The sequence below is a fragment of the Rhinoraja longicauda genome, chromosome 29, assembly GCF_053455715.1.
Source record: "Rhinoraja longicauda isolate Sanriku21f chromosome 29, sRhiLon1.1, whole genome shotgun sequence".
Taxonomy (NCBI): Eukaryota; Metazoa; Chordata; class Chondrichthyes; order Rajiformes; family Arhynchobatidae; genus Rhinoraja; species Rhinoraja longicauda.
The window spans coordinates 15,119,670-15,133,751 of NC_135981.1; the positions used below are offsets into that span (position 1 = coordinate 15,119,670).

The following is a 14,082-nucleotide window of genomic DNA, read 5'->3' on the forward strand; positions in this document are numbered from 1 at the left end:
GTTCAGTACTGCCTTCAACCACTGAAGGTCACCTCACCTTCTGTCTCCTTTCTCTGTTCGTCTACTTATTTATCTATTTATTCACTTCCCTATGTTCTTTAAATCCCTGTAAAGCGTCTTTGAGTGTATGAAAAGCGCTATATAAATGTAATGCATTATTATTATTATTATTATCTATCTTCATCGGTGAGTCTAAACGGTTGATAGGGAAAAAGTATTTTCAACAGTCGATGGGACGACAAATTGTATCCTTCACTTGCAGCATCATCATAGATCCACTTTTCAGGTCAAGTCAGGAATGGGAATCTCATCCAAATTCCTGCTCCCCCCCCCCCCCCCCCATTCTTCCCTTTCCAGGACCTTCTCACTCAAGGGTCATTGAGACTAAAATAACGTCAGAACATTTTTTTCTAATACAATAATCCAACTTCAAAAAATCATTGTCACCTTGCTTATAAAGTAAATGACAAAACTGTTTCTTATTTAGAAACATGGGCCTATAAAGTTTATTTTAGAAATTGAAGTCAAAAGAATTCAACTCATGCTAAAATATCTGCATTGTAATTACTATTGTAATTTGGACCTTAATGATGCAGTGTAATACTCTGATCTAGCAAATACATACATATCTGATAACTTTGTAAACAGTCCACAATTAATATTTTTCAGTCAATTATGTTGCAAACACATATGTAGCAAATAGCTGTTTTTCTTTAAATAAAATGCTTCGTGTTTCTTTTGTAGCTTGGACTTGCATCCTGAGAAACTGTGGAATATCTTGGTCAGCCATTACGATGCTTTCTCATGGCCATTTTGTTCAGGTTGCTCTTCCTCCTCAGAGCTGCTCTCTACATCACTTCGCTCATCTTTAGATACCTGACCATGAAGGAGATCACACTTTTAGGTATAAATCACGAGGAATTTATCATTTTTTCCAGTGTTTAAGAATTTGTGATTTCAAAATGAATGTTCCATCACTTAGTCAGTCATTTTCAAGATATGGATCGGAAAAGTTTAGAGGGTTATGGGCCAAACACAGGCAAATTGGACTAGCTTAGGTCAGCTAGGACGAGTTGGGTTGAAGGGCCTGTTTCCATGCTGTGTGACTATATTTTGCACCACATTCCATGGGTTGTATTTGCCTATCACATTTTTGTCAGTGTTAGAATGCATCAAGGTAAGAATGGCGATGGTACATTGCCATCAATGACTTGGTATGTGGCAAAGAAATCAAAGAGGAATTGATGGGAATGCTCTGGTATATAGCTAAAAGAAAAACAATGAGGGGGAATGGGACTGATGGGATTTCTATGCTGGGAGTTGGTACGGATGGATCTGTGGGCCAAACAGCCTCCTGTGCTATGATAAGTGATTAGAGAGATGCTATATGTTATGTGACAAAAGAATATGCAGTTGAGAGGTGTTGACACATTCAAGGGCTTTAAAAAACAAGTGCAATTTTAGGACCATACAGAATCTACTCAGAAAAAAAGAAAATTAATAAGCTGGAAATCTGAAAAACAATATTTGTTGGAAACACTTAGCTGGTACTTGGAGTTTAGAAGAAGAATGAGGTGTGACCTAATTCAAATATCAGATCCGAAAAAGGCTTAATGGGGTTGATGTTGAGATATTTTCACTCACGTCACAAACAAGGAGACATAATGACAAAATAAGGGAGCAATGATTTAAAAGGTGCGTGGATATTTCTTCTCTCAGAGGGTGGCGAATCTCTGGAATTCTCTGCCCCAGAGGGTGGTGGAGTCAGATCATGAGATATATTTAAGTTGGAGATGGACAAATATTTGAAAAACTGAAAATTGAGGGTTTTGGCGAACTGGCAGCAGAAGGAAAAGCCTCCCACCGCGTCTCTTGTAAGGACGACTTCCCTTTCTCTCATTTTTCTCCTCCTCCACTGCGTGTGTTCTTGAGATAAGGCTTTCCTCTCCCGAGCATCAGGAAACTGGATGGCCCACCCCCCCACTGTGATTGATGGAGCCCTCAACCGCATCTCCTCCATTTCCCGCACATCTGTTCTCACCAGCCTTGTCACAAACTGAATAGTGATATTAGAGTCCCTTTCATCCTCACCATTCACTTCACTAGCCCTTGCACCCAACACTTCATTCTTCGACATTTCCGCCAGCTACAATTTGATCCCGCCACTTGTCACATCTTCCCCAGCCTACCCCTTTCTGCTTTCCGCAGGTACCGCTCTCCCCGTTCACTTCACATCCCTACGTACTTCCATGCTCACATCCATCCAGCCATCTAGGTAGCCAAAGTGCCCATCCAGGTGAGGCAAAGATTCACCTGCACCTCCTCCGACCTTGTCTATTTCATTCTATGCTCCCGACGTGGCCTCCTCCTCATCGGTGAGACCAAAGCTGGTCATTTTTCGGAGCACTTGCAAACTGTCCACCATGGCCACCTGGAGAACCCAGTTGTTAACCGCTTCAACTACCCTCCTCATTCCCAGAATGACCTATCCATCCTTGGCCTCCTTCACATGTAGACATACACCAGCTTGAAGAACAGCACCTCACATTCCACCTCAGTAGTCTACAACCCAAAGACTGGAACATTGAATTCTCTAATTTCAGGTAAGCAGCCTCTCAGTCTTTCTCTCCACCTAGATCCTTCAATTTGAGATCTTCTTTCCTACTCCCTCTCACAAAGCTTCTTTCCCATCAGCCGCTCACTCCTCCCATCAGACCACTGTTCCCATCCACCATACCCACTGCCGTTATTTGGTCCCACACTCAACCTTCCTTTCCCATCAGTTTACATCATCTGCAGCCCCTGCTTACTCCACGAATCATGGCCCAGCCTGTTGTTATCTCCACTCTTCACTCCACTATCTGACCATCCACCAATCCATCCCTCCTCACCTGCATCTGTCCATCGCTTCCTGGCTCCTACCCCACCCCTCACCTCTTTATACTGGGCACCTCCCCTCCACTCTTTCAGTCCAGAGGAAGGGTTCCAACCCAAAATGTCGATTGTCCATTTCCCTCTACAGATGTTGCTGGACCCGCTGTGTTCCCTCAGATTTGCAATGGATCATCAATAATTGGCCAGCTGTGGAGTCTCAAGTTATCTTCACCTTTCCATTGATCCCAAGAGTAGTCTTTTTATGAATCACAATGTCAATTTACTTTGGTTCAGGAGCTGGAATGGAAGGGCAGGTAGGTAGACAGGAAAAAACATTTAGAGGGATATGGACCAAGGATGGGCAAATGGGACTAGCTGAGATGGAGCATCTTGGTTGGCATGCATGAGTTAGGCTGAAGGGCCTGCTTCTGTGCTGTACGACTATGACTTCACTAATGAGGTGTTTTGAAAAGATTAATAACCTCCGCATAAGAATGGGTATATGATAACTCTACACCTCTGAGGATGGGGTTGAAACATTGCAGAAGTACAAAAGGATATTTTTAAAATCCAGAGAGAAAAATGAATTTTTAAAATTGTCCATTCCATAGTACAGTTACCTCTCCTCATTATCAGTGGACGTGCAAACTCTGCTCTGCAAATGTACATTGACAACTTAGTGTAATGAAGTTCATGTTTTGATTTTTTTTGTTGCTTTCACACCTATCCCCAAAGGTAATCCACTAAAGAATATAAACTCATCATTATCCAGGGAAGATTATTTACCTTTCCTTTATGAAATGCTTTCAGCACCATACGGATGATCAGGTAGGACCAGTAGACATGCATAATCAGCAGTGTGATGAGCAGAAGATTGATAAAGCCCCAGGTTTTGAATGGTCCTATGATCTCCCAGCTTTCAAAAAACATAGACCTGATACTCCTGTAAAACAAATACATCACTGATTTGAAAATAGTTCGTAGGTGTCACTAAATTTAAACCAGGATGAGAAAATGGGGCAGATTTTGATCCTTGCTAATCGAGCTGAGTGGATCACTTGTTCTCTATTGAAATCAATGGAATAAAAATCGGACACTTCCTGTGGAGTTGGGGAAATTTGCAGCCAAATTGCTGCCCATTTGTGCTAATTATTTGTGCTAAATGACAATTTGTGCTAATTATTTGCTTCCTCCTAATTATGCAAATTACTTGTGAAAGCAGATGATAAACTAAAATCCCACTTCCTATCCCACGAATGAGACTTATTTACCAGTGAAAATTTCAAAATAAAACACATTAAGTCATGAAAAATTAACTTATCATCTGCTAAGATTGAGGCTATGGCACGTCATTAGGCTCTCGAGAATAACAGGCTTTTTGCAGTTCCTAATGAACGGTTACGAACTTTCAGTGCAAGAACAGATTCGCATGATTGCTTTCCCATCTCAATTGCTGACGACGTGGAAATAAAGAGACTCGTGCAACTTTGCAACAGTTGTTCATTGGCATGTAACTTAAGGAATAGCATAAAAACACTTATAAAAATAGAGCAACTCAATAGCAGTACGGCCAAGAACTAGTGAAACACAGAGCTAGGGCAAGCGTGCTTTCCTGAACTCAAAGTTACCAACCTACTCTTAAATTCATGGCAACTTTTGAATTTCGTTCACGGGATTGAGGATAACCTTTTCCCTCCCCAGTTGTGAGAATTCTGGAGTGGGCTACTGAGGTCAATGTGGGAACCACTGACTCTTCCACAAATGATGGCTAAGAACTATAACATTCACAATTGGTACATGTGATGAATTTTAATCTCATTGGCTTTTGTAACTTTTTACCAAACCAAGTTTATTTTAAATCAGTCACTTGCTCCCACTGGGTCTGCAGAGGTGCCATCATACTTGAAGTATAGGAACAGGACGATCCCACAGATGATAGAATATGTACACACAAAAAGCTGGAGTAACTCTGGAGTGAAGGAATGGGTGACGTTTCGGATCGAGACCCTTCTTCAGAATATGTGCTGAATTAGCTAATTTGGGGTGGGCACAAATAACACTGTGCTTTGAGCCTTGAATGCTGAAGAAACATAGAAAACATAGAAAATGGGTGCATGAGGAGGCCATTTGTCCTTCGAGCCTGCACCACCATTCACTGCGATCATGGCTGATCATCCACAATCAGTAACCTGTGCCTGCCTTCTCCCCATATCCCTTGATTCCACGAGCCCCTAAAGCTCTAGCTAACTGAAGAGTTGATGCGTCTGCAAATTGGGCGAGATTTGGATTAGGCCCAATGTGACATCATAGTCAAATAACCTGATAATATTCAGACTCGTACATGAAGGCTGAACATTTGGTTAAAGTACCATACAGTAGCTGGGGTTTATGAAACCATATGGCAACACACTTAAAAGGGGAAGGTGAGCATGAACATTTCGGAGTCAGGGAAAAACGACATCCTTCAAAAATGAATAATCTTACTTCCCTCTAGCTGACATAGTTCAAATGTGAGAAGTTTAGGAGGATATTACTCACGTGATTGGATATATTATCAGACGGGTCACAATGAACACCACGGCAAACATCAGGAAGAAGCTGTTGCAGAGCTTTTGCCATTTAGCATAGTTTGCCATTTTAGCAAGCTAGGTTGAAAGGAAAATGTAATTGGTAGCATGAACCTATCAATAAATTTGTAAGAAACATGTTCATGTCCAAGCACAGAAGCATACAACTGGCAGGAATTCATCATCCTGGGAATACATTCTTCCCTACAGCCATTAGGCTATTAAACACTTCAACCTCCAAATAAGCTCTGAACTAAATAGACTATTATTGCACTATTATTGTTGGTTTTTTATGTGTATGTGTGTCCGTGCGCATATATATATATATATGTATGTGTGTGTGTGTGCATATATATATATATATATGTGTGCGTGTGTGTGGGTTCCCACATTGACCGCAGTAGCCCACTCCAGAATTCCCATTGTTTATATATATATATATACACACATATATATATATATATATATACACATATATATATTTATATATTTATGTGTGTGTGTGTGTGTGTGTGTATATGGGTAGGTATGTGTATATACACACACACTGAACTTTTTTTTTCTCGTTTATGATATTGTTTACAATGTACTATGTTTATATATTCTGGTGTGCTGCTGCAAGTAAGAATTTAATTGTTCTATCTGGGACATGACAATAAAACACTTGACTCTTGACATTACTCAAATCATACAGTCTGAGGTGAACAATCTGGAGTTCTGCGTACTACAGGAAGTACATGATTGCACTGGAGACAAGATTCACAAAAACATTGTAGAAACAAGGACCTGCAGATACTGGTTTATAAAAAAAAGAGACACAGAGTGCTGGAATAATTCAGTGGGTCAGGCAGCAACTCTGAAAAACATAGATAGGTGATGTTTCGCTTCGGGATCCTTCTACCAATTGAAGAAATTCAATTTCTTGTGTCTTCCACAAGAACATAGCCTCAGGTAAAGCATTTCAGTTGTGAGGAGAGAGTGGATAGATGGGGTTTGTTTCCTCTAGGCAGAGGAGACGTAAACAAAATGATGAAGGGCATAGGCATAAGCGATAGTAGGAGATACAAGTATGTCTCCACAGCAGAGGTATCTAAAAATAGAAAGCCTAAGTTTAGGGGAATAGATAATAGGATTAGAAGGGATCCAAGTTACAACTTCTTTGTCGCATTGCCCGAGGGGGTGGTGGAGACAGGTTTCAGAAGTATCTAGACAAACACTTGAACTGCCAAAGTATGGAGGGCTATGGACAAATTACTGATAAATGGTTTTATTATAGATGACTACCTGATGTTCGGTATATGCCGGATGGGCCGAAGGGCCCATTTCCATGTTCTAAGGCTCTACACAGCATGGTCTTTCAGTAGATGGACACAAAAAGCTTGAGTAACAGCGGGACAGGTAGCATCTCTGGAGAGAAGGAATGGGTGACGTTTCGGGTCAAGACCCTTCTTCAGAAGGCAGTGGAGGCCAATTCTCTGAATGCATTCAAGAGAGAACTAGATAGAGCTCTTAAGGATAGCGGAGTCAGGGGGTATGGGGAGAAGGCAGGAACGGGATACTGATTGAGAATGATCAGCCATGATCACTGAATGGCGGTGCTGGCTCAAAGGGCCGAATGGCCTACTCCTGCACCTATTGTCTATTGTCAGACTGAGAGTCTACTGTGGTCTTTCAGTAACCAGGAATCGCTACTGTTTTTGGACAAATGACATTCTTCCCAAACTTAAAGTCAGTGGGCAACTCAGCTTTCAATTTTTTCCCACTGATGGTGACAAAACTCAACACTTATAGCATTGGGTGTTCATGAAGCCTCTAATCTCGATTAAATATCAAATTATACTCGCAGACTAAAGTTAAGTATGCAACCTAATTCCTAATCCGTCTGCCAATGATGCCCTCTCCCAATAACCAATGCAGTAATGCACCTTTTTATTGGGCCACTTCTGCTGTACTTTTTGAGTTCATGCAGCAAGGACATTACACTGCTGAATGAAGTTGCTGATCAAATAAGCAAAGCAAAGACCAGCGAGACTAACAGGGATTCAATGGTTTCTGAAAACTGCCCTCTCATCTGCTCCAGCTAACCACTTAATTTAATTAGTTTAACGATGTGATGAAAGCAATTCTCCGAATCTATTGTTAAAAATAGCACGCGCAAATGCATCTATCTGAATAGTTAAATACATAGTCCCAGGTGTCTGAAGGGACTCAACCCGAAACGTCACCCATTCCTTCTCTCCAGAGATGCTGCCTGTCCCGCCGAGTTGCACCAGCATTTTGTGTCTATCTTCGGTTTAAAACAGCATCTGCAGTTCCTTCCTACAGACAAAATTTAATTATATCTAGTGATGAGCAATAAATGTTGGCCCACCTCAGCAAAGTCTGTGGTTGACAAATAAAAATAACTTGGAGCAATGCCATGTCTTTAATGTGACGTCTCAGGCTATTTTACAGTAATATTATCAAAGTCTGACTGCCACGTAAAAAGCTGTAAGGAACAGAGGATCAAAGACTAATTCAAGATATGAGCATCTTAAAGGAGAAGAGAGGGGGAGAGAGTAGGGTTTTCGTAAATGAGATAAGCGATCACAGAGAAAAGGATTAGAGCAGTCTAGCTAAAGATTAAATATCAGAATGTGGATGAGTTAATGACTTCTTTAACATCATTAACAATGATTTTTTTTTTAAAGTACTTTAAAGGATTACATCTTCAGTTTGGTTGAATGAAAACAACACCTGGGACTATGTATTTAACTATTCAGGTAGATGCATTTGCGCGTGCCGTTTTTAACAAGAGATTTGGAGAGTTGCTTTCATCATGTCGTTAAACTGTAAGTGATACATGTAAATGCATGTGTCATGTATACCTCTGTGGGAGTATCTGTAGCGCATCAATGCAAAAGCTGCCGTGCGTGGGGAGATGGTCTGAACTGAATAAAAAATGTCACTAAACAATCCCCATTCATTTACCTACCTCCAGGATAATGTCAGCAGCATCGTGCAAGAGGAGAATAACCGTTCCTATCCGTGTCATGTTCGCAACGTAGGCAATTGTCAACAGCAGGACAGTGACATGATGATGGACACACATAACCACAAAATCCTAAAAACAAAGCAGCAAAATTTAGCCTGGATTATCCGGATGCTAAGATTGTTTCCAGCAGCATTTCACGGCAGGCACTCAGTGATGGTCCCGCAATAAATGTCACAGACAACAGACTGTGGTGAAGCCTCGTGTCCCGAGTTGGTCCCCAGTTCTCACGCTCTTGGCTCGGGTTGGTGCAAGCCCCGAAATTAAAGTTGGAGCGCATTTTACAGAAATGTCCAGTCACAGCATGGAAACAGGCCCTTCGGCCTACCGAGTTCATCGGCCATCGATCTCCAACCCACCAAACCCAACACCGCTAGTTTGCCCCAACTCTCTGCCAACGTGAACCTTTTTTAGTTTAGTTTAGACATACAGCGTGGAAATAGGCTCTTCGGCCCACCAAGTCTGTGCTGACCAGCAATCCCCGCACACTAATGCTATTCTACACACACTGGGGATGATTTACAATTATACCAAGCCAATTAACCTCCAAACCAGTACGGGAGGAAACCGGGGATCCCGGAGAAAACCCACGCAGGTCACGGGGAGAATCTATAAACTCCGTCAGGATCAAACCCCGGACTCTGGCGGTGTAAGGAAGCAACTCTACTGCTGCGCCAACATGCCGCAATACCTTCTGCAGGCAACGACACAGTAGAGATGGTTAGTCCAACAGCAAATTAGTCCAGACAATTACACAGACGGGAGCCAGATCAGTGAAACTTATATTGTTCAATTGGGACTTTGAACCTTAAGGCCTTTTAATTTTGCCATTCAGTTCACACAAACTCGACAAATACTCTACAAATACGAATGTTGCCCATATGAACAAACTTACATGGGGTAAGTGCATTTTTCATATCTGCCATAAAATTGATGTGCTGGGCTGCAGGGGATAGGGATCAAATTTGCTGCAGCTTGACCTGAACAATTTATCAATGGCATCTGTCCTAGACCAAGTGTAAATAATTGAAGTATATCTTTGTTTGGGAGGGATGGGGTAATTGTGGGATAGGGTGACAGGCAGGAAAGGAAAAATGGATCCCAGATGGATCCTTAATTGCAGTGATACTTCAAGGCAAAAAAATCTATCTTTATATGTTATCACTATACATTTAGTAGAAACAAGGAACTTCAGATGCTTGTTATTACCTTAAGTCTGAAGAAAGGTCTTGACCTAAAAATGTCACCCACCCATGTTCTACAGAGATGCTGCCTGACCTGTTGAGTTGCTCCAGCACTCTCACTATACATGTTGTTTCCTATTGGAAATACTAAATACTCGTATTCTGACTTTTTTGCCCCCTCATTAATCTAATGGTTTAACCAAAATGAATACCCCAAAATGAATGTTAGCTAATTCAGAATTGACAGGAATCAGGCCAGGAAATTCTTGGTGTACGCTCCACACAACCCTACTAGAATATTAATTATCATGTACTATATAAAAGTAGCTTTATCAGAATGAATAAATTCATTTGAGGGCAGCACTGACGTGAGCAGTATTAAGATGATGGTGATATTCGCTCATTTCTGGGAAAATCAACAATAGGTTCTCTAGGCACTGGATCATGCAAGTTACTACAATTGATTCCCTACCCTGGTTTGTGTAGAACACTAAAGTATGTAAAGTGATGGTAGATATATTTTTGAAAGTTTGTGAAATTGAGGGTTATGGAGTCATAGATTTGTAAGGTACAAAAACAGGCCCTTCAGCTTACTTTGTCCATGCCATCCAAGTTGGCATAATGGAAGTCCCATTTGCCTGCATTTGGCCTAGAGTGTTCTAAACCCTTCCTATTCATGTATCCGTCGAATTGTCGTTTAAAAGTCATAATTGTATCTGCTTCTATAGCATTAGTCTGGCAGCTATGGACCACCCTAGGAATGAAAAAGTTGCCCCTCAGGACCCTCTTAAATATCGCCCCTCTCATCTTGAAGGAGACTGGAGGGGTGATCTGAAAGAGGTGTATACAATCATGAGGGGAATGAATGGGGTAAATGCACAGAGACAATTTCTCAGGGAAGGGGAATCAAGAATTAGAGGTAAGAGGGGAAAGAGGGGACATTTTTAATAGGAACTCGAGGGGCAGCTTTTTCTCACAGAGGATGGTGTGTATATTGAAAGAGCTGCCAGGTGAATTTGTTGAGCCACGTAAAATAACAACATTTAAAAGACATTCGGACAGGTACATGAATAGAAAAGGTTTAGAGGGAGTTGGGCCATAAGCAGGCAAATGGGACTAGCTTAGATGGGACATCTTGGTTGGCATGGATGGGCTGAAAGACCTATTTCTCTGTTGTTTGATTATGAATTATGGTTGCTCCACTGGATATCAACTGTGAAGTGACTGACCTAGTGATCTTAATGCCAGGCTTGTCCCAAAGTCAGTCAACAAGGAATTTTTTGAGGATGTAACTAGGAAAATTGACAGGGGAGAGCCGGTGGATGTAGTGTACCTTGACTTTCAGAAAGCCTTCGACAAGGTCCCACATAGGAGATTAGTGGGCAAAATTAGAGTGCATGGTATTGGAGATAGGGTACTGACATGGATAGAAAATTGGTTGGCAGACAGAAAGCAAAGAGTGGGGATAAATGGGTCCCTTTCAGAATGACAGGCAGTGACTAGTGGGGTACTGCAAGGCTCGGTGCTGGGACCGCAGCTATTTACAATATACATTAATGACTTGGATGAAGGGATTAAAAGTACCATTAGCAAATTTGCAGATGATACAAAGCTGGGTGGCAATGTGAACTGTGAGGAAGATGCTATGAGGTTGCAGGGTGACTTGGACAGGTTGTGTGAGTGGGCGGATGCATGGCAGATGTAGTTTAATGTGGATAAGTGTGAGGTTATCCACTTTGGTGGTAAGAATAGGAAGGCAGATTATTATCTGAATGGTGTCAAGTTAGGAAAAGGGGACGTACAACGAGATATGGGTGTTCTAGTGCATCAGTCACTGAAAGGAAGCATGCAGGTACAGCAGGCAGTGAAGAAAGCCAATGGAATGTTGGCCTTCATAACAAGAGGAGTTGAGTATAGGAGCAAAGAGGTCCTTCTGCAGTTGTACAGGGCAGGTCCTTCTGCAGTTGTACAGGGCCCTAGTGAGACCACACCTGGAGTACTGTGTGCAGGTTTGGTCTCCAAATTTGAGGAAGGATATTCTTGCTATTGAGGGCGTGCAGCGTAGGTTTACAAGGTTAAATCCCGGAATGGTGGGACTGTAATATGTTGAAAGACTGGAGCGACTAGGCTTGTATACACTGGAATTTAGGATGAGAGGGGATCTTATCGAAACATATAAGATTATTAAGGGGTTGGACACGTTAGAGGCAGGAAACATGTTCCCAATGTTGGGGGAGTCCAGAACCAGGGGCCACAGTTTAAGAATAAGGGGTAGGCCATTTAGAACAGAGATGAGGAAAAACATTTTCAGTCAGAGAGTTGTAAATCTGTGGAATTCTCTGCCTCAGAAGGCAGTGGAGGCCAATTCTCTGAATGCATTCAAGGGAGAGCTAGATAGAGCTCTTAAGGATAGCGGAGTCAGGGGGTATGGGGAGAAGGCAGGAACGGGGTACTGATTGAGAATGATCAGCTATGATCACATTGAATGGTGGTGCTGGCTCAAAGGGCTGAATGGCCTACTCCTGCACCCAGGGCCGTTTTTACAGCATTATGGGCCCCCGGGCAAAGCAGTGTACTGGGGCCCCTACCGTTACTCTCCCCCACCCCCCTTTCCCTACCAGCCCCCCCCCTGTCGTGCCGGCGAAAAGCACTTACCGAAAAGCACTTAGCGATGGACTGAGGGTGCTACATTGTTGCGAAGCACTATGGATGGAAAATGTTGCGAAAAAAGCACTTATTGAACCTACATTTTTAAAGTAGTATTTATTTAATGCAAGTCACTTAACATACACAGATCAGCATGGGGCCCCTATGCTCGTGGGGCCCCGGGCAAGTGCCCATCAGGCCCATGCGTTAAGACGGCCCTGCCTGCACCTATTGTCTATTGTAGTGTAGGAAGGAACTGCAGATGCTTGTTTAAACCGAAGATAGACACAAAATTCTGGAGTAACTTAGCGGGACAGGCAGCATCTCTGGATGGAAGGAATGGGTGACGTTTCGGGTCGAGACCAGAGATCTAGGGTTAAGACCAGTCGGAAGAAGGATCTCCATCCTTCCTTCTATCCAGAGATGCTGCCTGTCCCACTGAGTTACGGCAGCATTTTGTGTCTAACAAGGCGCTTTACATGGCTTGGATTTAAGCACCCCTTTGAGTAACGTTACTGGACAGTGCTGGAAAAACTCAGCCAAAACATTAGAAATGAGAGCTATTGAACAACAGTCACTTTCATTATAATGTCAGAGGAATGCGAGTCTTACCTTTCTTTTAACATCAAAAAACTGTGAAAAAATCAGAGACCCATAAAAAGCAAATTCCATCATGAAGTGTATGTAGACTTCAAATGAAAGTTCCTTTGAAAGAAAAGATGACATAATTTAACTTTCAATTCAAGCAATCTTTGTTTTCATCAGAAATGCAAATATTTTCATAAAAATGGGAATTTAAAAGAGCATGCTAATTGCCATATATAATTATTGCCCAGAAAGTCACACCAAACGATAGCGGGAGACTCTATATAAAGCAGTGGTAATGCATTCCAATCTGCCTCTGAAATTCTGCTCGAAATACTTCAATAGAACTGAATTGGGTAAGTAGAGTTGAATGTGAAGCAGCTAGCTCGCAGCCTAACCAGAAATTGGTGAGAGTCAAAACCAGGGCTTTTGACCACTGATCTGTAAAATGCTAATCATACACATGTTAAGTAATCAGTAGGTCAATAATCACCTGATATTCTATTCAGTTTCTATTTGATTTCTGATTATACAGATATACAGTATATCAGAATCAGATTAAACCTCTTTCTTTTCATTATGTTCCAATTTTTAAATTGCAGTACCTTTCATGCATGAAATGCAACATCAGCATTTAATGCAAATCCCACAGAGTACATGCCCCATGGAAGACAAAACTCTCTGTGCTGAGGTCGCACAACATTCCCATATTGTACAGCTTTCAGTTGTTGACATGCTTGCCTTTGAGCCAAAAGTTGTGGAATCAAGCCCTACAGTGTGAAGCATTCAAGCTTAAAATATAATTAAGTTGGCACTTCAATGAGATACTGTGGAAATGTTCAGCCAGTAGCATTTACCATTGCAACTAACATGTAGATCAGAGCAATCCTGAAAATCCAGTGTTGCTCCAACTAACACTGACAAGCAGATTGCGTGGTTTACCTTAATTGCTCTTTATGGGATGTTGGTGTGTTCAAATTGGCATTGGTCTGATTACTTAACAAAACTGACATCACTTCAAAATTAATTCATGTATGAAATATTTTGTGATGTACTGACTACATGATAAGATGCCATTTTTATTGTTTAAACTCAGACAAAAATACTTTATGAGTACGTATATTAAAAAAAAACATGTTATGCAATCTTACTTTGCCAATGAAGAGTGGTTTTGTGGTGTTGGCTTGGCATTCAC

General features: G+C 41.7%; 1 protein-coding gene across 1 annotated transcript in view; it reads right to left on the minus strand.

Annotated features, from left to right (window-relative positions):
- Positions 1–497: 497 nt before the first annotated feature.
- LOC144607507 (ceramide synthase 6-like) overlaps positions 498–14,082 on the minus strand; it is a 30,831-nt gene continuing 17,246 nt past the window's right edge. Inside the window, exons 6-10 of the mRNA XM_078424395.1 lie at positions 12,915–13,007; positions 8,416–8,544; positions 5,413–5,519; positions 3,661–3,817; positions 498–876 (exon numbers count right to left, since the gene is read on the minus strand). Coding sequence (XP_078280521.1) covers positions 790–876; positions 3,661–3,817; positions 5,413–5,519; positions 8,416–8,544; positions 12,915–13,007 — 573 coding nt within the window. The 3' untranslated portion in view covers positions 498–789. The remainder of the gene's footprint in view (positions 877–3,660; positions 3,818–5,412; positions 5,520–8,415; positions 8,545–12,914; positions 13,008–14,082) is intronic.